The sequence below is a fragment of the Lactuca sativa genome, chromosome 4 (assembly GCF_002870075.4).
Source record: "Lactuca sativa cultivar Salinas chromosome 4, Lsat_Salinas_v11, whole genome shotgun sequence".
Classification (NCBI taxonomy): domain Eukaryota; kingdom Viridiplantae; phylum Streptophyta; class Magnoliopsida; order Asterales; family Asteraceae; genus Lactuca; species Lactuca sativa.
The window spans coordinates 131,758,955-131,781,417 of NC_056626.2; the positions used below are offsets into that span (position 1 = coordinate 131,758,955).

The 22,463-nt window shown below is 34.8% G+C and overlaps 2 protein-coding genes across 2 annotated transcripts; one reads left to right on the forward strand and one right to left on the reverse strand.

The window, feature by feature from the left end:
- The first annotated feature begins 10,908 nt into the window (after positions 1–10,908).
- Positions 10,909–14,487, forward strand: LOC128133519 (uncharacterized). The gene is made up of 4 exons (XM_052770987.1): positions 10,909–11,113; positions 11,194–11,565; positions 12,002–12,184; positions 14,458–14,487. Exons 1-4 carry the CDS (start codon positions 10,985–10,987, stop codon positions 14,485–14,487), a joined length of 714 nt encoding a protein of 237 aa, XP_052626947.1. The 5' UTR covers positions 10,909–10,984.
- Positions 14,488–18,980: 4,493 nt separating this feature from the next.
- LOC128133281 (uncharacterized) lies at positions 18,981–22,153 on the reverse strand. Its single transcript, XM_052770439.1, has 3 exons — positions 20,576–22,153; positions 19,860–20,500; positions 18,981–19,776 (listed from the first exon to the last, which is right to left on the reverse strand). The coding sequence occupies exons 1-2, from the start codon at positions 21,995–21,997 to the stop codon at positions 19,868–19,870; spliced, it is 2,055 nt and encodes a 684-aa protein (XP_052626399.1). The 5' UTR covers positions 21,998–22,153; the 3' UTR covers positions 18,981–19,776; positions 19,860–19,867.
- Positions 22,154–22,463: the final 310 nt, after the last annotated feature.

Sequence of the window (22,463 nt, forward strand, 5' to 3'; positions counted from 1 at the left end):
AAGACAAAAACAAAACTAAAAGAAAACTTAGCACACAAATTAAAATAGAAACAAAAATATTTTTAGATTTTTGATTTTTCTGAACAAGAAATGAAACAGAAATAACACTATTTTTGGATTTTTAATTATTTTTTTTATTTTTCTTTGATTTTTGATTTTTTGATTTTTATTGATTTTTATTATTTTTAATTTTTAATTCTCCCCTAATGTTTAAATTAGAAGGAACTATGACAAATTTAACAAAACTAAAAATGATATCTAACTTTAAGAGTGATTTGGGATCAAAGTTTTTAGACAACCTTTATCCACTTGTCGGTACCTTCCATATTCACATCTTTGTCTGGTCGATCGTCGGTATTGTTGTCCACTTAAACACGGAAAATTGTGACAAATTTAGGACATACTATTTGTTACAAGACAGAATGATCCTAAGTTCCTAGAAATTATATCTGATCCTAATTCCTTAAATACTATATCTTAAGGACCATTCATCTGATGACGACCAGGGATATTGTTGTCCACCTAAATTGAGTAGCGAGATCTACAGACAATCTGTATGAGTTCAATTTTAAGTGTACTGGAACGTGTTTCCTGCTTCCTGATATGCCCCAGCCATCAAGAACTTCCAGAGTACTCCTTACACCGGGTGAGCAGACAACCATTCAGAGAGAGGAGAGATTCAAAATTCTATTGCTAACTACTTCAGAGGGGTTGAGAAGAAGAAGGTTGCATATGCTGTGTACCAGGTCGGATTAGAAGTCGCGCAAAGGAGACAACATATGGCTAACAGATAAGAAGTATTTCACACACACACACACACACATATATATATATATATATATATATATATATATATATATATATATATATATATATACATATAGCCTGCAGAGAAATAGAGTTGCATATGTTGTGTACCAGGTCGGATTGGAAGTCACGCAAAGGAGACAACATATGACTAACAGACGGAAAGAAAGAAAATGATATTCTACAGACCTAATTTATCGGAATTTACCAGTCGCCCCATCCAACAGGAATTAAAGACATAATCCGCACATCGAGGAAAAGTTAAACCACGGTTCCAAGTACGGTTTCAATTAATGTGACGAGTAGATTCCCATATATATCTCCCTGCTCAACCTATCCAAGCGTCGTATTGTCAGGCTGAACGTATATAACTAGGTCAGGATTCGTCAAGTCTATAAATTTCCTAAGTTCAAATCTCCCTAGTCAAGTCCATTTTAAAAATTTTTGTGCCTACCGACGCATCAAACCAGAGCATAGACCCTTCAACTTTGGGTACGTTACGCAGACTCAGATTGCCTGTTATCACTTGATAATATCACTTCCCAAAACATCTCCTTCAAGCACATTCCATTAACACCACATTTCTGATTTTCTGATTTTCTGATTTTCTAATGTTTTTGGATTTTTTTTTTAAATTTTCTAATTTTTGTTTTGTTTTTATTTCTCCCCCTAAATTTGTGCATAGGAGAGAAACGAAAGTAAATGCGCAAATTTAAACTATCCTAAAAACAAAAATTAATCCTCAAAGCGAATCAGGTTAAGAAAAACTCAGGAGTATAGAGAAGAAAACGCAAACCATAAGTCACTGATTGAATTTGCATCCAGAAGGTCTGAGAACAGCACGCGTAATCTCAGAACAAATCCGAAAATTCTTCATGTCATTAAGCACTAACCCCGTTTGTGATCTCTTCCTTTCTTCCTTTCCCACCAAGGACACATTCTCCCAAAAATGTTCTGAGTGTTTTACAGTTGAGAGATGTCTCCTATCAAGTGCCAGGAGCAGCCACTACCAACAAACCGAAGTCTGATGATATGCCTCCATAGCTGCTCCGACACAGAGCGGGATTAGTTGGTCTTTGGAACCTAGTCCATTTTGAAACTGGGTCGACCTTTGTCATCCTTGCACGGTACTCTCTCCCATGACATATCTTGCTTATCACAAACAGAAGATGTAGAAACATTAAAAGCATTAGGAGATTTGGAAGATTGAGCCTTTGGTACCCATTGGTAGTTAGGTTTAACCCATTTCTTTTTCGATCCGATGGGTGGCTCAGTACTTGCTTTGGAACTTGATGTCGGCCGTTGAGATGACTTTGATTTTGGCTTCACGGGAGCATCTCTTGGATTAGGCTTCTTGGCCGACATTCCCTTCTTGCCCTTGGGATTTAGATTCTTGGGCTTCTGTATTGAATTCTTGGCCTTGGGAGTTGAATTCTTGGCCTACTTGGCATTCCAGTCGTCAATGTCTGATCGTGATCTCGAGGGGTATCTTTTGGAGTATCTCCCTCTTGGCGCGTTCTGCCAGCCTTGTGCATAATAAGGAACGTATGCGCGATTTGGACAATTTCGAGCAATATGACCAGGTGTTCCACAGTGAAAACATGTCTTTTTCTTCACTGGGGAGTTGTCTCTTCCTACCCCTGGTGGCATATCCTTGCCTTGTCTCTTATTTTTCCCATACGCACAGTTGCCACAGGTACTCTGTTAGCTTGAAATGGCGGCCTGTATTTACCAACAGCGGGTTTGTTAGAAGCAGCCGAGTTCGAAGCAACATATTTAGAGTTCAAGGAGTCATTGGTTTGTTCAGAAGAACTCTCCTTGTTCTCATCCTCTGCTACTTTACCTGCACATGTAACAGAAACATCAATATTTTCAACATTAATAACTCCTCCTCACACAAATCCAGCTGGTTTTCCGTATTTAAGATGTGCCTCCATGTCAATTTCTTCTTGTTTCATAGGGATGGATGTGTAGTTATGATTGTAAGGAGGAGGTACACTATCATACCCTAGACCCTTGTTTTGATTCCTTTTAAACTGCATGCTTTGGTCTATCATATTTGCAACCACCTCACTGGAGAAATCATATTTTCTAACATCAAGTTTGGCGGTTTCAAACTTTCCTTTCAAAGATTCAACTTCAGCCACTAGCTCAGCATTTTGTTTGACTACATAATCATAGTTTTCACATTTATTACTGTAGTCTTCCTGAAGTTTCCTAAAGTCCTTGGTTTTAGCTTCTAACTCAGCCTTCAGGGGTTTCTGTCCTTTCCTGAGTTGATATCCTTCATATCTCAGGTCCTCAACTTCTCTTTTAAATAAATCAATTGATCCCGAAGAAATTTAATCGTATCTTCACATGATTGAGAACATGAAACTTCACATGAATGAGAACATGACACTTCATTGACCGGAAGGTTTACAGAACTCTTTAAAGCGTCAAGCTCTTCAATTACTTCAGCAATACTAAGACGATTGAGATCTTTTGTCTTCTTGATGATGGCTACGTTCATATCCCACGATTTCGGAAGTGAATTTAGCAGCTTTTTGTTTATCTCTGATTTGGACAAGAAGATCCCGACTATATTCATCTCAGTAGTGAGTGTAGTAAATCTCTGCAATTGAGTTTCGAGGGTTTCTCCAGAAATATATTCGAACATGTTGAAATTTTGTCTTAAGATATCCTGACGATTCTCTTTCATGTCTTCAAATCCCTTGTAGACCTTAAAATCGATTAAAAAGCACAACTAAAAACCAAAATCAAACTTAAAAGTCATTTTTTTTAAGTCAAACTCAAAAATCAAACATGAAAAAGTCAACCTTAAAAAAGTCAAATTTAAAAGGTTAAACTCAAAAGTCAAACTTGAAAAGACAAACTTAAAAGTCAAACCGAAAAAATAAATTTGAAAATTTTAAAGTTAAACGAGAAAGTCAAGGTTTAAAGTCAAAGGTCAAATTTTAAAAGTCAAAGTCAAAAAATTAAGTAAAAAGTCAAAAGTAATATTCAAAAATTAAAAATTAAAATTTTTAGTTTAAAAAAGAACTTTAAAATGAAAGAACTTGATTTTAGGGGTTAAAGGTGTTAAAATGCGAAATTAGGAAGCGACAGGTAGTGTTTAAGTTTAAATTTTCGAAGTAAAAGCACAAGGTATTGGCTAGCCGAGATGGTTAGTCGCTTGGGTTGTTGATCCGGAGGTCGCAGGTTCGATCCTTGCAACCTTCAATGTCGTTTCCTATTTTTATAAAGGCGCCGATGCTTGCTGCTGAGCCGAGCCGTCAAGCCGCAAACACCGAGCCGCAATCCGAGCCGAGAACTATTTCCGATTGGCTGTAAGCTCCGATGCAGCCTAGCTGTAAACGTGAACCCCGCCGCCGGCCGTAAGCTCCGGCCGAAAACCCTTCAACAATTACGTGAAAAACAACGATTTTTCGACTTTGAAGCTCCAAAACTCAATCAAAAATCTTTTTTTATGAAAACACAAAGAACAAACCCCCTTTATTTTTGCGAGATCTATCCAAAAACGCAAAAATATTTCGAAAATAAGATCAAATAATGTCCCAAAATAGAGTTTACGACCCAAGAACTCGGAGTTTACGACCATAAGCTTGGACCGTAAACACCAATTATTCAGATTCCAGACGAAATAATAATCCTTTTGACTGATACAACTAGGCTCTGATACCAATTGTAAGTCCCTAATTTGCCTGTGTATCAGTCAGATCCGTTTGATAGTGCGGAATCCCAATCAAACGGATGATGTCATATAAAATAAAAGAGAAGGAGAAGAAGAATTAATATAAATCTTGTATGTATTGATATGAATAAAGATCCAGATACAAAAGATTCAAACACACATAAAAGCTCATGTTTCTCTCTGGCCGTAAACTACTTCGTGTTCATCAAATTCTACTCCTCACCCTAACACCTCTATTTATACTTGTAGAACATGGGCCGGAATTACGGCCGTAAACTCAGCCGTAAACTAGGCCATAAATTCATAAACTATTATACAAAAATATAATTGCCCAGAAAAGTAAAGTATAAACAATATTTTGACCCAACAATAAGCTCATGAATCGGGAAAAGATAAGTTGGAATGAATACCTTAATTGCCTTAGGCATTTCATTGAATGACTTATAGGCGGCCGGGGTTCGGATAGGCTATCTGTTAGGCGTGTCAAACCCAACAAATAAAGGGTACTAATGACTCCTTAAACACCACTATGCACTAATAATGTAGTACAAGGTAAGTAGGGTCGATCCACAAAGACACGGGACAAGTGTTTATACCTTTTTGCGTAAGGTACAAAAATGGTCACATAATGGGGGGAATTTATAAGCAATGATTTAAACTATAGAATAAAGCAATAAGTAAATGATTGATTTAATGAAGTAGATTTAAGATTTGTAAGGACTCCAACTCCATGCAAGACAAATTAGCAATGTGATTCCAAGGATGAAATGATATTTGTTCAACTCTATCTAAATTGGTACATGGAAATGCTAATAAGATCTAGCACCTCCCATTCACCACATTGATTAACCAAAATAAGCTCTTTGATTAATCCTAACCTTACCAATCTAATATAAACAAGCTTGTAGAATTAGGTTGAAAGATTGCATTAAACTTTATGTGAAAGTTCCCAACAACACTCAATACTCCTCATAAGCTCGGGAGCATAAGAATGTGTGAATAAGATTTACACTAAATTCATTCAATAGAAATCAGTTTAGTGCTTGTTACCTAGTCCAATTTGCAAAACAATTACGGATTTTGCAATTAGATAACTTGAATGATCTAACCCTAATTCAAATGGCCAATAAGAATCACAATTAGAATCAAACATTCGATTGAAACAAAATCAAATTCACTAGATAGAAAATTGAAAGAAAACATCAAGTCATATGATTGAAATCACAACTAGAAGTCAAGACATAAAGTTGGAGAATCTAGGGTTCTAGCCACTCATGACTAGAACAAGATCACAAATCTAGAAAATGAAATTAAAGTTCTTACAAAATGAAATCAAATTTTCCCAAGTGTTAATCAACTTCAAAATCCTCAAGAAATTCGCATTCTCCACTCCAAAAGTCGACCCCCTCAAGAAAAAATCGGTTCCCCCCTTTAAGAATGGTGAAAAACTGCTTTAAAACTCACGTTTACGTTTACACGGCCCGCATAAATTAACACTGTCATTTACACAGCCCGCGTAAACGCAAACATATACTGCGCAGAAATCTACGTTTACACGGCCCGCGTAAACGCAAGGCTTGCATTTACACGGCCGTGTAAATCTCTGTAAAGCCAAAATGTTCATTTCTTTGATATCTTGCTCCTCGGTGCTCCGCAAGTCCTGAAATTTTGTCCGCAACTTTTATTTACCTTCTCCAACAATATACTACCTCCAAAAGTCCCTGAAATATCACAAAAGTATTTGAATGAAATTGCCTCATGAAAAATCCCGAAAAACATGCAAAATGCATGAGTTTAAGCCTATATGCAATGTACTTTTATAAAATAAAGCTACAAAATGGGTACATGAAATGCACCTAACAAATCTCCCCAAGCTTAAACCTTTCTTGTCCTCAACAAAGAACAAGAAGATTTAAAATGGAGAAAATAAAATAGAATAGAAGAAAAGAAAATTAAAGTTAAAACTATTTGAAACTTAATGCATGAAATCAAAAAAAAACATGAAAAGATCCAACCCAATTACCCTGTTTTGTACCATAGTTGAGAATGTGCCTGTCATGCCTTGAGTCAACTTGCCTTTAATCTCAAAATATTATATGATAATAGAAATAAGACTTTGGCCACTCCCTAATACAACTCAACATAATCAAAGATCATAACACTTATTCCCTTTCAATATCATCAAGTCAATTCTTGGAACAAATTATGGTCTTACTCTCGTGAAATTATATGTGACAAAACATGCTCAACCATCTTTGTTTCATAAAATATAACATTGCCCGATTCCAGCTATTTGTTGGTCAATAACAATCTTTTTCTGAAAAATCTTTTCTAAAAATTCCCTAATAGTTATCCTGATTCGTTACAAACTTCAAACCACTTACACCAGTCAAAGTAATTAACATTCAGTCCAATGTCATAAATTCAAATCCAAGTCCAAGGGAATCTTTTGACAACCAAGTATTTTTCCTAAACACAATATTCAATTAAACTATAAACACAATTATATACAAACTTCTTAATTATATATATTTTTTTACGAATAAAGCTCATGGCTTTCTTTGAAATCCGTGTAACGGGCTTCCAACCAACACATCCAAATCAAATGACTTTAGTGTGCTAGATTTAAAGAGATCCATCGAGTTTACTTGCCCAAACCTCAAAGGTCATAGATTAGCTTTATTTGCTATTATTAAGTTCATGACTTTCTGTGGAACCCATGTAACGAATTTTCAACTCAATCAGTCCCAAACAACTTAGCTTTAGGCGATTAGGTGTAAAACACCCCTCAGAGTTTACTTGTTCGAATCCCAAAGGTCACAGATTAACTTAATAATAGTTTTTTTTAAGTAACACATATACAAATAACTAAGTTAACACATAACACTCTTATTTATTTATTTATTTATTTGGTCAATTTCTTTATATTTTCGTCCTTGACTTTTCTATTGTGGGACATCTCACGGTCTATTACCGTGAGGACTTCTAAGACATTTTTCAGGGGACTAAAGGTTAACATGCAAAGACCCGTAAGTATAGTTGAAAGTTATGTCCCCAAGCAGGGTATATAAAAGGGAATGAGTAGAAAGGACTTTTTAGAGCGCTGGAAGGCTCGGGACATTGAAATTTTGTATTCTTTTTATGAATTTTTGAATTTGGTATTTTGAGTTTAATTGAGCATTTACTACTCATAAGACCAGTCATACGTTCCAAAGAATTGACTCATACCTGATTTTATGCTCCAATGTTGACAATCTTCTCACTTTCTGTTTTGCACAAGTAGCTTCGGGAAGTGTGTTCGTGTGTGATTAACTTGCTTTTAGATTTTTCAATAAAAAGAGCAAGCCAATTTCAAGGCACATGACTCATTTACCAGCTCATCTGTTTTGAAAAGATTCGGTTGCTTAGGATTAGATCGTTTTTTTATGCAATGAATGCAATGCAAAAATTTAGATGCAAACAAATTGCAAAGAAAATAATAAAAATTAGAATAGAAAGAAAATCTTTTTGGTTTTTGAAAAATTTTCCATGCAGAAAAAAAATGAAAAAGAAAATGAAATGAAAATTAATGCAATATGTACAAAACTACATGCAACGGGATTTATGCATGGATGGATGCCCCTCCCCAAGCTTAAAATAAGCATCGTCCTCGATGCTTGGAGATGGGTATAGTCGGCCTATTGAGAGTAGGATGGTGGAGGATGGTAGTTGGGTTGAGAATGAGTTCAAAACAGTTACAAATGCACACCAATTGAATTTTAAGTAAAATATGAACGATTAAAGATATGGAAAGAATTTACCGAATCGTTCTTGGAGTCTCGCAATTGTGGTGTGAACCTCCTGTTCATCCTCCTCAAGCTACCCGTGAAGTATTTTTGGAGTCGGAGATTCATTTTCTAGGAATAAAAACAAGTTAAAACCATTTGGGACATTATAAAAAATTACCAAACACTAAAAAGTTTTAAAGAAAGGACAAAAATAACCCCAGGTTGCCTCCCGGTTAGCTGCCCTTGTTTTAAGTCGTTGGCTCGACTTGGCCCCTGAATGTGCTTTGTTCTAAGTAGGTGGGCATTTACAACACATTAACCTTCTCGCCACTTCCTTCAATTGAAAACTTCTCTTCTACCTGACTTTTTTTTCTTTTTTTTTAAAGCACCTGCTCACAAAATGCTTGGCATAAACAATTAGTAACACCGTGTCCCCGGCAACGGCGCCAATTTGTTAGGCGTGTCAAACCCAACAAATAAAGGGTACTAATGACTCCTTAAACACTACTACTATGCACTAATAATGTAGTACAAGGTAAGTAGGGTCGATCCACAAAGACACGGGACAAGTGTTTATACCTTTTTGCGTAAGGTACAAAAATGGTCACATAATGGGGGGAATTTATAAGAAATGATTTAAACTAGAGAAAATGACAAAAATAGCCAATTACACTAATTGCATTACAAAAATAGCCAAAAAAAAATCGGGATTACATATTTAGCCACCCATTTCGCAGATGAGAAGGCCCCATCTGCGAAATGGGCATCTCATCTGCGAAAGTACAAGTGCCTGAAGCACAACTGTGATTCAGGCACTTGTACTTTCGCAGATGAGATGCCCATTTCGCAGATGGGACCTTCTCATCTGCGAAATGGGTGATTTTTAGGTATAAAAACGTTTTTTTTTTTTTTTTTTTTTTTTTTTTCATTTTCACCATTCTCTACACAAAAACTCTCTCTAACTTTGGGCTTCTCTCGGAATTTTGGCTAGTTTTTGAAGAAAATGGAAGATTATGTCAACAATCCCGCAAATATGGTTAGATTTTAACTCTTTTAATGTTTAAAGTTTTTTTTTTTTTTTTTATCAATTGTTGTATTATTTAGTGTTAAAAAAGGGTAATTTTGTTGTGTTTGATTGATAGTTTTAGTATATTTTTAGTATACTTGAAGTTTAAATGCAAGTAGAGACAAGTAGAGACTGCGTAGATAATGTTTACAGTTTGTTATTTTTGTAGTTTTTTTAGTTGTTGTATAACCTGAAATCTTGTAAGTTTTTTTAGTAGAAACTGCAAAATAGTTGTTTGTATATATATTTGTCGTATAACATTTGTATAAGTTGAAAATTTGTCGTATATATATTGTTAGAAATTGTTTTTATTTGTCGTATAAGTTGAAAAATTTGTATAAAGTAGTCGTATAACTTGCAAAATTATTAGTTTGGTTGTCGTTTTATTTTTAAATTTTTTTGTTTATATGGTTATATAATGTTAGTTTTAATTAGAAAGATAAAAATTGTTTATATATTTGTCGTTTAAGTTGAAAATTTGTTTAAGTTGAAAATATGTTTAAGTTGAAAATATTTATATATGATATTGTTTTCTATCGTAAATATATTTGTTGTATAACTTGGAAAATTGTTTATATATGTGTATGTTATTGTTTTTTATCGGGGAAATACATATATATTAGTAATTAAGAAAGTATTTGCAGTTCGTAATCATATATTTAAAAAAAAATATATTTTTTAGTTATCTAATTTGTTTTTGTGTTTTTTTTTTTGCAGCATGATTTTAGTTTAATGAATACGAAAGCCTTTGCGAACCTAAAAGGCTTTGGCGGTAACATATGGGAAGTCTTTGAAGTTTTAGATGATGTCCGACGTGCTATTTTCAGAAATACCGTCTTTGGCTATTTTATTGATGTCCCTCGTTTACAAGGGGACGCTTTATTGTTTCATAAAATGTTCCTTCATCAGATCCGGCCGGACCCTGTTTTATCTCCAGATGGAATAAAACGTTTATATTTTCGAGTAGGCAATACCAAAATGGTTTATGGGCCGGAAGAGTTTTGTTTGATTACCGGCTTCAATTTTGGGGAGTATCCAAAAAACATTGGGAGAAAAGGGTCGGAAAAATTAATAAGCAGTAAAAAAAGATGTTTACTGCGTGAACGGCTATTTCCGGACCATACTAATAGTTCGGTGAAAATCGGCGACCTGAAAAGTTTAATTTTAAATCAAACATTCTTAGCACTTGACAACCTTGATGCAGTTAGAGTATGTTTGATATACATTTTGTGTGAAGGTTTTTTGGGCAAAGAAGTTAACGATCGGGTGCCACAAGATTGGTTTTTTTTGGCTGAGAATTTGGATCTCTGGAATAGGTATATTTTCTTTACGTTAAAAGTTCTATTTTATTAAAGTTATAATTTATATAATAATCAATTTTGTTTTTTTTTTGTTTTGTTAGCTTCTCTTGGGGTAGCTATCTATGGGATTTTACTTTTGTTGACCTTGAGGATACGTGGAATAAGATACATCATTATTTATCACTTCCTCAGCGTGGTCAAACTTTAAAGTATTCCGTCTCAGGATTTATGGCTCCAATTAGGGTATAAAAATGTTCTTATATTTAAATTGTTTTATTGTTATATTTTTTATTTTAATTTTAACTTTTATTACTGTTATTGTACAAAATTGTAGATATGGATATATGAGATGATTCCGACTGTTCGTGCATGTGGATTTGCATTGAGAAAAAATAAAGACTTGCCTCGGATGAAAAGATGGAGCGGAACAAAAAAATTGAAATGGGTTGACGTGAACAAGATTTGGTCAAAGATGCAGGTTTAAAAATATTTCGTTTATTATTAATAAAGTTGATTATTATAGTTTTATATGCATTTTTAATATGTTTAATTTTTTAGGAGGGGCTACCACCAAGACAAAACATGTTACCGGGTGATGGTGAGATGACATCTTTTTATTATATGTCATTTCAAGAGTATGTATATGGTGAAGGGAAAGCAGTTCCATCCCCAGTACGGGACCATTTTAGGAGACAAGACGAATCTTCGTCTAGTATGTCGTCCAGTGGTCGCTCTCATGGTAGAGGTCGGGGCAGTGGGAAACACAAGCTAGACGAGTTGTTGAAACGGGTACATGCACTGGAGCAGCATGTGTTTATGAATCAACAAAAACCTACAGAGGTTTTTTTTGAAGAAGTGAATAATGAACAATTTTGGAACGACATTATTTTTGAGGATCAGACAGTGTCACAAAGAAATTATGATGAACAGGTTAGTTATACGCTACATTATTTATTAAATTTTATTAACATATATGAATACCTGTGTTCATATTTTATATTTGAAAATATAGGTTGTGCAAGATGAAGTGATGAATAAAAACAATACAACTCAAAATGTTTTTGGTGATACTCAAGACGACAAGGTTGTTATAGATGTTACCTTTACGATTTTAATAATTACTTTTTAATAAAGTGTATTTTGTTATTAAGTAAAAAGTTATATTTTTAATGTAGGTGTTGGAGGAGAGTACTCAGTATGCGGGGAACAAATTTGATGATGATGTGTGTGATGTAAACGATTATAGTGAAGTTAAAGAGGTTATTATATAGTTACATTAATATTAATATTTTGTTTATTTAGATATTATTGCTTATTAAATTATGTGTATTTCGTTATTAAGTATAAAGTATTATCTTTAATGTAGGAGTGGGAGGAGAGAAATGACAATGCAGGGAACAAATTTGATGATGATGTGCCGGATGAAGACGAACTTATAATAATGGGAAATGTAGATTATTTTCATGATGATGATGATGACAAAGAAGTTACACCCGATAAACGTAGGAGTCGAAAACCATCACAATTTTTATGCACTCCTTACACCGAGGTATTCGTTTTATTTATAAACTGTTGATTTTATGTTTATGTGAATTATCTGAAAGATATACATTTAAACATTTGAATATTGTTTTTAGTTGCACACGACACCGAAACAAAAAAGAAGAACAAAAAAGAAGGTTGGTATGAAATCAACAAGCCCCGTTCCTCCTCCAGTTTTTGGTGTTGCTCATGACTTCTCCAGGTTGCGCCTGCAACCTTACGTAGCAGGCGGTGAGGATGTCATCCAAAATTATGTATTGCATTCATACGATGTGCAGCATCGTTTGTTTAATTTCGTGTTAGATAGAGATTTTTGGAGCTCATTGTTTGGGCATACACACGACGGATGGTTGGAGTCAGCGGTAAATAAATTGTTAATTAATTCTTTTAAAAGTTAATTGTTTTTTAGTCAATAACAAAAGTATCATGTGTGCAGCATATAACCATTTGGTACCGACTTTTGATGGAGAGACGGTTTGAGAGCGACCGACATACAATAATGCCTCCAAATTTTTTTGTTTCTCATGCTTTGGAAGAAGGACAGGACTGGAGGGCATTTATGGTTGGTATTGCTACATACCCTAACTTCATGGTTGCTTGGTGGGATGTTGATACGGTAAACTTAATAGTTTATATTGAAAATAATATCGTTTTTTTGTTATGTTTTTGTATTGTGATGTTTTTGTATTGTGATGTAAATAAACATAATTTTATTTTCTGATCCTTATACAGGTCTTATTGCCGATTCATTCATCCCCTAATCATTGGCTATTTGGGGAACTACGATTAGCGTTAATGGAAGTGCATATTTATGACAGTCTTGGTAGAGGTGCTTATGAAAAATTCCAATCCGAAGGAATCTTTTCCAAATTTGAACGTCGGGTGGCAAATTATTTGGACAAGATTAAGTATTGGGCGCGGAGGAACATCCCAAGGATTCCATTGAATATGCAATTCATTTATGAAGAAAACGTTCCCCAACAAAGTAGTCATTTGGGAGATTGCGGTGTTTTTCTTTGTATGTTTATGGAGCAATTGGTTTCAGGTCAACCAATACGTGTTCTTATTGACCCAAAGAACGCAGCTTTAGAGTTCCGTCTCCGGATGGCAAAAATTATTTGGGGGTCTAGTCTTGCTCCTCTGTAGTTGGATTATATAAATGTATATACAAATTAATGTTGGATTTCATTATTAGTTTATCTTTAGAGTTTACTCAACGGATGACAAAAAATATAACGTTACGACAATTACCACAATTTAATGACCTACTAATTACTTATCAATAAATTCAAAACATAAGAACGACCACAACATTTGTTTTAACGTTACAAATACAACAATTTATAGACCTAACAACTTCAAAACCATAAAAACAATATTGAAAAGCTTACAACTTGTAAACAAGAACTGCCAAGAACAACACCCAACTACAAACCAACGCTATCTTTAACTTCTTATTTTCTGATTGAAAGAGCTTATTAGAGTTAGCTACTTTAGCTATTACCATAGAAGATTGGTCCTTCTCTTCATCAACCCAACTGATAAACCCGCATTTTGGTCCCTGTTAAATTTAATATCCACAGTAAGAAAATTAATTTGTGTCATGTAAACACGAGGGTTTAAATTTGAATGACGGTAAGAACATGATACCAAATACGGGCAAGCGTAGAACAATCTTCCTGGGTTTTTAGCTGTACCCGAAATCCTAACGATACGTTCTCCTCCACAATTGCAGTATGCCATTAGCCTTCTTATTCTTTTAAATCGGAGTTACTTTCTCAGTTAAATTTTTTCATAATGAGTGACACCCATTTATAGAATAAATCATATTACGGACAATTCTTTTTGACTATGAAATAAACTGGTTTGACTATGAATTCATAAAAGTTCAACTATGGAATGTAGACAAGTACATTCTGTAGTATTGTCATGTCGGTCAGTGAAATTTGACTATGAAATGAACTGGTTTGACTATGAATTCAAAAAGGTCAACTATGAAATGCAGACAAGTACATTCTGTAGTATTGTCATGTCGGTCAGTGAAATTTGACTATGAAATGAACTGGTTTGACTATGAATTCAAAAAGGTCAACTATGAAATGCAGACAAGTACATTCTGTAGTATTGTCATGTCGGTCAGTGAAATTTGACTATGAAATGAACTGGTTTGACTATGAATTCCAAATGTTCAACTACGAATTTAAAGGGTTAAACTATGAATTTTGATCAGTAGAGATACAATATCTTCTATTTATAATTCCATTTGTGTGATCATTGTAGAGCACAATTATCGGTATTGAAAATGAGTAGTCACAGCCAAAGAACCTTTTCTCAACTACCAATTTTCTTGCATAACCTTCAAAGAACAAATCCTAATACCTTCACAGCCATTAAGAAAACCGATAACAACCGCTTTCAATTCTGTTTTGTGGCTTTAGGTTGCGTGGTATAACATACTTCTTTTATTGAGTTATACAATATTTCATGGTAATCTATGTCGATTAGTTCTTACATAACACTAATATGTCTTCGTTTTTATTTAGATTCGTACCTTCCTTAGGTGCATGATACCGCTGATATATGTGGGTTATTTACCCCTTCTTGGGAGCTTTCTGACAACAATGTACTTCGCAGTGGCTTTAGATGGAAATCATGAGCCACTACTCTTAGCACTTGGTTTGGGAACCTTACAGTGTGAAGAATCATGGAGATGGTTCATGATGAGGTTAAGAGATTGTTTAGGTGAGGACACAGAGGTTGGTTTCATAAGCAACATGTGTGATAACATAGACTTTGGTATTGACAGTGCCTACCCGGATTCCTATCATGGATATTGTCCTAAAGATATAGCTCGAAAGATACGTGAGTCTATCGGACATAACAATACGGAAGTCGAATCGTTGTTTTGGAAGTCATGCAATGCATATAGCGTTGATGATTTTTACTTGTGTTTCGAAAGGTTGCAAAGGACATGTAGGCAACCACCTTTCTGCACCTTGCTTATGAGTCCAATTTACTGGCTTGACGATATACCGATTTCAAAATGGACAAGAGCATTTTTCCCAAAAATACGTTACAATGTTAAATCGATTGACGTCCCTGAAATTTTGCAAATTATATCCTCACGTGAGTTTCCTATAACAACGATAATTGAGTTAACCACCACGTCGATAAAATCAAAGTATGCTGAGCGGGCCGAACTGGCTGGTAAGGGAGATTGTTATGTTTTGTTTTTTTTATTGTGCTGCTATTTTTATTAAAATATCAAATTTTACAGGGAGGTTGTCTGGTGGGTTGACCCCTTACGTTGAGAGTAAGGTTCAAAAAAGTCTCAGCAAGTCTTACAATTGTAATGCAAAACGTTTGTATGGGGATACATTTGAAGTCCATGACACTTTTGCCACCAACAACGTACAACTTGAACGAAGGGTATGTAGTTGTGGTAAATGGCAAAAAAGCGGTATACCATGTGGCCACGCTATAGCATGTCTAAGAACCCGTACATCTAAGTCCATTCAGAGAATGGTTGAATACAAGTTCACTAAATATGTGTATCGAGTTGCATATGGATCTGAGTTGGTGAATGGTATACCATCATATGAGCATTGGGAAATACCAAATGAAACGGTGGTCCTGTTACCTCCCTCAATGTAGTAGTTATTCATGTAGCACATTTATGTTTTATGTAGTATTATGTATTAGTTTTTTATGTACTCCGTTTTTATTTTACTGCTGTGTTACGTATTAGTTATCCATGTACCCAGTTTATTTTTTATGTCGTATTATGTGTTAGTTATTTATGTACCCCGGTTTTATTTTATTGCTCTCTAAATATTGGCTATTGAGGGAACAACATACATTAAAAGAAATGGACGTTTATTAAATAGTAACGACTAGACACATACAACAAAAAGCAACTTAAATAACGAAAAACAATTAACTTAACCAACATGCATATTAAAAATAAGGGACACTCTTTAAAACATTCCATGCATCTAAGTGGGTAAACTCGCTACCATCGTATTGAAAGCGGTATAGTTCCAAAGCCACCTGCCGTAGAATGTCTTCATCCGTATTTGCATGTTCGTTATCCAACTCGTTATAAATACGTTGAAATTGTTTCACCTTCATTTTCATATTCAGAAACTTCGCTTTGACATCTCTTCTTCTTCGATATTGAGTGCGGTTCATTAAATGGTGAAACAAATGATAGACACGAGACCAAAATGATCCAGCACGAACTTGTGGGGGACCCGATGGAAAATCCACCTCTACAGTTGTAATCCAAGCTTGAACCATAGCGACCTCCTCTGCGTTCCTCCATATATGTGGTGAGTCCATAATTGCAAGGAGGGAAGTAATAGAATACAATTACAACGGATATTGAAATCTATTTATAACGACTCCTTACTTTCCTGGTGCAATGAGTTGTCAACTCAAACAGCAATGTATTGTGTTGTCATTCAACCGGGGATGAATTGTCAACTCGAACAGTGATCTGTTGTGTTATAAGTATAGTACACTGCATTCGTCAGTTAATTTTGACTATGAATTGCAGACATATTAGAAGTTTGAACTGCGATTTTGTGTAGAAACTACTATAAATTGACCCTAAGTTACACGCAAAACGTTATTAAATTAACCAATATAGTTGTTCAAATATTGTTTTTTAGATTCTACCCTCTTTGTTTCAATCCAAATGACTTCTATATCATGGAGCAATGAAGAGTTCTTGGTTCTTACACATGCTTATATTCATGTGTACGAGACAAGCAAGTTGAATGATCCAATGTTTTAGAGCCGTCTAACAAATATTTTCAATGATGCAAACCGAATGGCTACAAGAAACGATCGTAACGAACTAGACATCTTAGCAAGATGGTATGAAATGAAAACCGAAGTTCTATTATTCAACGATCTTTATACCAAAATTGACGACGCCCGTCTAAATGCTATTGAGGATGTCATCTTGGAAGCTGCTAAGGAGGAATACAAGTCATTAAGTAACGGGTTGGAATTCCAGTTTGAAGCCCCTTGGAATATTTTGAAATATATCCCGTTTGTTTAAAATCTATTTTAGTTTATTATTTGAGTACTAGGTTATTTTCATGTACTAGGTTATTTTCATGTATTTCTTATGTATTTCGTATGTATTTCGTTTGTTTAAAATCTATTTTAGTTTATTATGTGAGTACTAAGTTATTTTCATGTATTTCGTATGTAATTCGTATGTATTTCATATGTTTAAAATATATTTTAGTTTAGTATGTGAGAAACTCGTATGATTAAGTTGAGTTAATATATATATTTTACTTTATTATGTGAGAAACTCGTATGATTAACTTGAGTTAATAAATGGCCATTGCATTAGTTATCAAAATATATTAGAATACATTAGTAACAAGATTCCATGAACCATTAAAACATCACAATAATTACATGAAAAAAACGACATAATACGAACAAAGCATTAACGTAAAACACAAGTCCATGGCTTATTCTTAACACAAATTAGAGCGGTCTACTTGAAATATTGTTTATCTCTAACAACCTTCCAAACTTCCTCATATTCGAAGTCTCTGCCTTCATGCTCAAAGATGTAAAACTCTGTAACAACTTCCAAGAACTCTTCTTCGTCACGACAACGAACATTGTTACGTTTCGCATAACTACATGCTCGATTGAACCATGTCACTTCCTCCTTTACATCCGTCCACTTAGTAACAACATCTGATTTTTCTCTTTTTTGCCCTTCTCCCATCTCATGGTTAAACAAAGATGTGATGCGACTCCATTCATCACCAATTAGGCAATGCGGGGGAGCAAGTAACGGTTCACCATCCTTAACACTTAGCCAGCACCGTGTTAGAACTAACACCTCGTTTGTCGTCCATGGCCTTTCAGAATTGGAACCAGGTAATTCATTCGAAGAACTTGCTGCATTCGACGACATTTCTAATAATGGGAATTCGTTTCTTTTAGGTGATTTGGGTGTTTGGTTTATAGATCTTAAACATCTATTTATATAAATAAATAGACTATGAAATAATACTTTGACTACGAAATGGTTATATTTGGACTACGAATTTCAGCTTTATGCAGTGTTTTGTCATGTCAAACTGTCATTTATCTCTTGTCACTTAAGGGACCCACTGGGATGTGCAGGTTACTACAGTGACTTGTCATTACTGTCTAGTCATTTCAAAGTTGGACTTCTCATTACTGTCTAGTATGTATAAATACCACTTATTGCTCCAGTTTAATACAACATCGATTTTATTATGAGTTCCTCACACAAATTCGAAATTTGCTCATGCAACGAAGTAGATTGTTACTACTGTGATTCGGTAGACCCTTTTTTTACACCCTCTTCAGTCGGGTCATATATGTCACATGAAAATTTTGAAGAATTAAAGAAGGCTGAAGCACAACAAGAAGAGGACAAAGAGTCATCCCGACTTCTCACTCAACTTGCTAATGATATAGGTTCGGAATGCAAACAAGCTGAAGAATGGATTGACCTCAATAAAAACAAAATCAAAGAGCATAAAGATTGGATAAAAAAGAGTAAGAATGCAATCAAAACGACTGAAAAACGGCTTGCTGAGAAGGATGAGCAGTTGATACACATTATGGTAAAAAAGGATCGTTTCGAAGACAAAATGAGAATTAGGGATGACTATATAACAATGGAGAAAGAGAAGTACCCGTTGCAGTTCCCTGAGTTTAAAAATTAGTTATAAAGTTGTTGTAATATTATCATGAAACAGATTAGGTTGCCAAAGGATCGTTTGTTGTTTTTTTTTAAATAACATGTTGTAACTGTTAAAATAAATCTGCAAACTATATTTTATAATATAAAGGCTTCATTCATTGTTATAATCAACAAACTTAACTAAAATATGAAAGCATAGCAATGTCTTGTAAGAGTTAATAAAAATATTACAATACATAATAAGCTAACAACTCGTCATTACTCTTAATTTCAAGGTTGTTTTATATCAAAATCAGCGTTATGGGTTTGTGAGCAACCCGCTGAACCACCAATATTATATGCCATTTCTGCAGTAGAAATTATGTGACCTGCTCTGCTACCAGACGCCCTTCCAGTACAATTATTTCTCGTGTGTCCTAGTTGACCACATGTAGAACACTCTTTTATAATTGGACCCTCGCCTTGGGATGGAATGCGGTCTGTGTTTCTTGGCCTGCCTGGCTGACGTTTATCCATTATAGGTGGCTTAACAATCATCAAATCATCGGGGATCTCCCATTCGGATGGCTTCGGCAGAGGGTTTATTGATTCCTCATATGTTTTCCTCAGTGTTTCGGTAAAGTAAGCATTTAATGCAAACCTCGAGCAGTCTTGGTAATTGTTCACTGTTAAACATCTTATGACATGACCACAAGGTATCCCATCAAGTTGCCAATGCCTACATGTACATGTCATATGTTGAAAATCAACAATCACATTTTGTGCCCCCTTTTTGACCTCGCATTTCGTATTTGAGATCATGCGAACATCCCATTTGGTAAAATTTTTCTTGTTTTCTTTTACAACTTCATCCGCCCAAGGGGTAAGTGTTGTTGTTGCTTCCGCTAAAAAAACAGCCAAAATGAAGAAGTTAAAATCAATAACATCGAAACTAATAAAACATTAATATTACAAATTTACGTAATACCTGCAAAGTTACGTCTTTGAAACCACCATTGTTGCATTGTAGCACGAAAAAAAATCAATCAACATAAGTATTGGCACCTTACGTGCGTGTCTAGATAATGCATTTATAGACTCCGCACTGTTGGACGACATAAGATTGTATCGGTTCCCTTTAAAATGTGTCCTTGACCAGGTTTCTGGATTTATACTTTTTAAGTACTCCCATACTGGTTCTTTTGTCTTTTTCATAACATCCATGGCAGCATCAAAAGCATCAACTGTGTACGCCCTACACGCCTCCCAAAAAATTCCTTTAACCGTCTTACTCTTGCCGAATCTAGATACTATGTTGAAATACAAATGGACACCACATATTCCATGATGAGCGTGAGGAAAAATGTTGGCAATGGATGTTGCTATAGATGGAGACCTATCAGATATAATTGTAAGCTCCTGCATATTTCCTATGCAATCACGTAGTTTTTGAAAAAACCATGTCCAAGAATCAGTACACTCATTTTTGCATATACCATATGCAACCGGTAATATTTGATTTTGTCCGTCCTTAGTAACTGCAAGTAGCATGGTACCTTTGAACTCGCCCTTTAGGTGAGCTCCATCTACTACTAGGGTCGGCTTACAAAAATTGACAAAAGCTCGTACCTACAATACATTGTATATCTATTCAAATACACCAAAATAAATATTAAAAAAAAATTAGGACATGATAATACTAACCGAGCAACCGAGTGCGACGTACAAAAACTCAAACCGATCATCAGCATCTGTTTTAATATGTGTGACAGTACCCGGATTATGTTTGGCCAAGTTGTGACAATACGCCGGAAGTTTGGTAAAAGAATCCTCTTTCGTACCCCTTAACGACAACAATGCATATTGCTTCGCACGCCATGCCTGATGGTATGAGATATTGATATTCAATTGAGCATTCATATCATTAACAATTTCTTTTCCCCGATAAACTCTACTATAGTCTTCAGCCAAAACATCAGCAACATATTCACCCAAAACATATTTGTTTGCTTGTCGATGATTAGGTTGCAACAATGTTGAAGAACATGTGTGTACATCAACAAATTTATTCACTTGGAAAAGTCCATCAGTATTTTTAATTGCTTTTGCTCTTAGTAACCAAGAACAATTTTTCGAAACACACACAGCTTCATACCTTGATTTGGTGGATCTACTTGTCCTCGTCTGGAAACCTTCTCGAAGACATTTTTTACCAATACACCGCTTTAAAAGTTCTTTGTTTTTAAATATACTCTCACATTGAATCTTTTGAAGATTAATGTCTACCATCTGTGTTGGGATATCTTCATTATTATCAACTGGCCATGCTGGTACAGGGGGCATACCGTAAAAAAGGTTATCGGGATACTTAGCTTTAACTTCATCACCCAACTCATCTCTATCGGAATTACTTTGTAGCTCGGTTATATCTAAACATACATCACCAACATCAACATAATGCCCGTAAACATGATTTTTTTCATTTTTTTGAGTTGAATTTTTTTTCTTTTTAGTTTTATCTACCACACGCCTATTCATAAGTTTAACTTCTTGTTCGGCAACATCATCACAACGACCACCAACATGATTAAGATATGTACCAACATCATCATCACCAACATACTTGTAATTCTCGGGATCCACATATTGAATAGGTGAATAACTAACATTAACATTTTCAGCAACACTGTGAAACTGAGGTACACTAGGAGTATTGAAAGTACCTATCGGATCGTTGCTCCCTTTAAAACTGCATAAATTACCAACAACTTCGTTTCCAATTTCACCGCCCCCATTAACCTCCTCAACTTCATCAACCACCACAAACACTTTCACAGCCCTTCCTCCACTACATTTGATTACGTTTATCAACATTCTAACATCCACGTCCTTAACTATAGCTATATAATAATTTAATTCAGGATGGTGGAAACGAAGACTAATTCTATATTTGTCTAACAAACCAATTTTGCTTCTTACCATAGATACAAAATCACTATAACTAATATACTCAGAAAATATCAAAGCAAATTCAGAAATACCTCCCTGTGGACATATGTATTCCAGATTAGTTCCATTAACTTGCCATCTCCCACCGGTTACAAGACAAACCAAATATTCAATCATTTTTTGAGCAAATTGTAGAGATAGAGAGTATTTCACAAACCAAATAACAACCAAAATGATATTTTTTCTACAAAAATTTTTATATAGCAAAGCCCATTTCGTAGTCAAACCAATTCATTTCGTAGTCAACCTTAAAAAAAAAAAAAAAAAAAAAAAAAAAAAAATTCATCATTTCGCAGATAGGATCAGAGGATTTCGCAGATGGGACCTATTCCATCTGCGAAATTACCCCTATTTATACCGAAAAAATTTAAAAAAAAAAAATTCTCATCTGCGAAAGTACAAGTGCCTGAAGCACAACTGTGCTTCAGGCACTTGTACTTTCGCAGATGAGATGCCCATTTCACAGATGGGGCCTTCTCATCTGCGAAATGGGTGGCTAAATATGTAATCCCGATTATTTTTGGCTATTTTTGTAATGCAATTAGTGTAATTGGCTATTTTTGTCATTTTCTCTTTAAACTAT

Coding starts and splice junctions, on each gene's coding strand:
- LOC128133519 (XM_052770987.1), top strand. CDS start 10,985: ATGATTCCGACTGTTCGTGCATGTGGATTTGCATTGAGAAAAAATAAA. Junction 11,114..11,193: donor AGATTTGGTCAAAGATGCAG/GTTTAAAAATAT, acceptor TTAATTTTTTAG/GAGGGGCTACCACCAAGACA. Junction 12,185..14,457: donor TATGCACTCCTTACACCGAG/GTATTCGTTTTA, acceptor TGATCATTGTAG/AGCACAATTATCGGTATTGA.
- LOC128133281 (XM_052770439.1), bottom strand. CDS start 21,997: ATGATTGAATATTTGGTTTGTCTTGTAACCGGTGGGAGATGGCAAGTT. Junction 20,501..20,575: donor ACGTCGCACTCGGTTGCTCG/GTTAGTATTATC, acceptor AATGTATTGTAG/GTACGAGCTTTTGTCAATTT.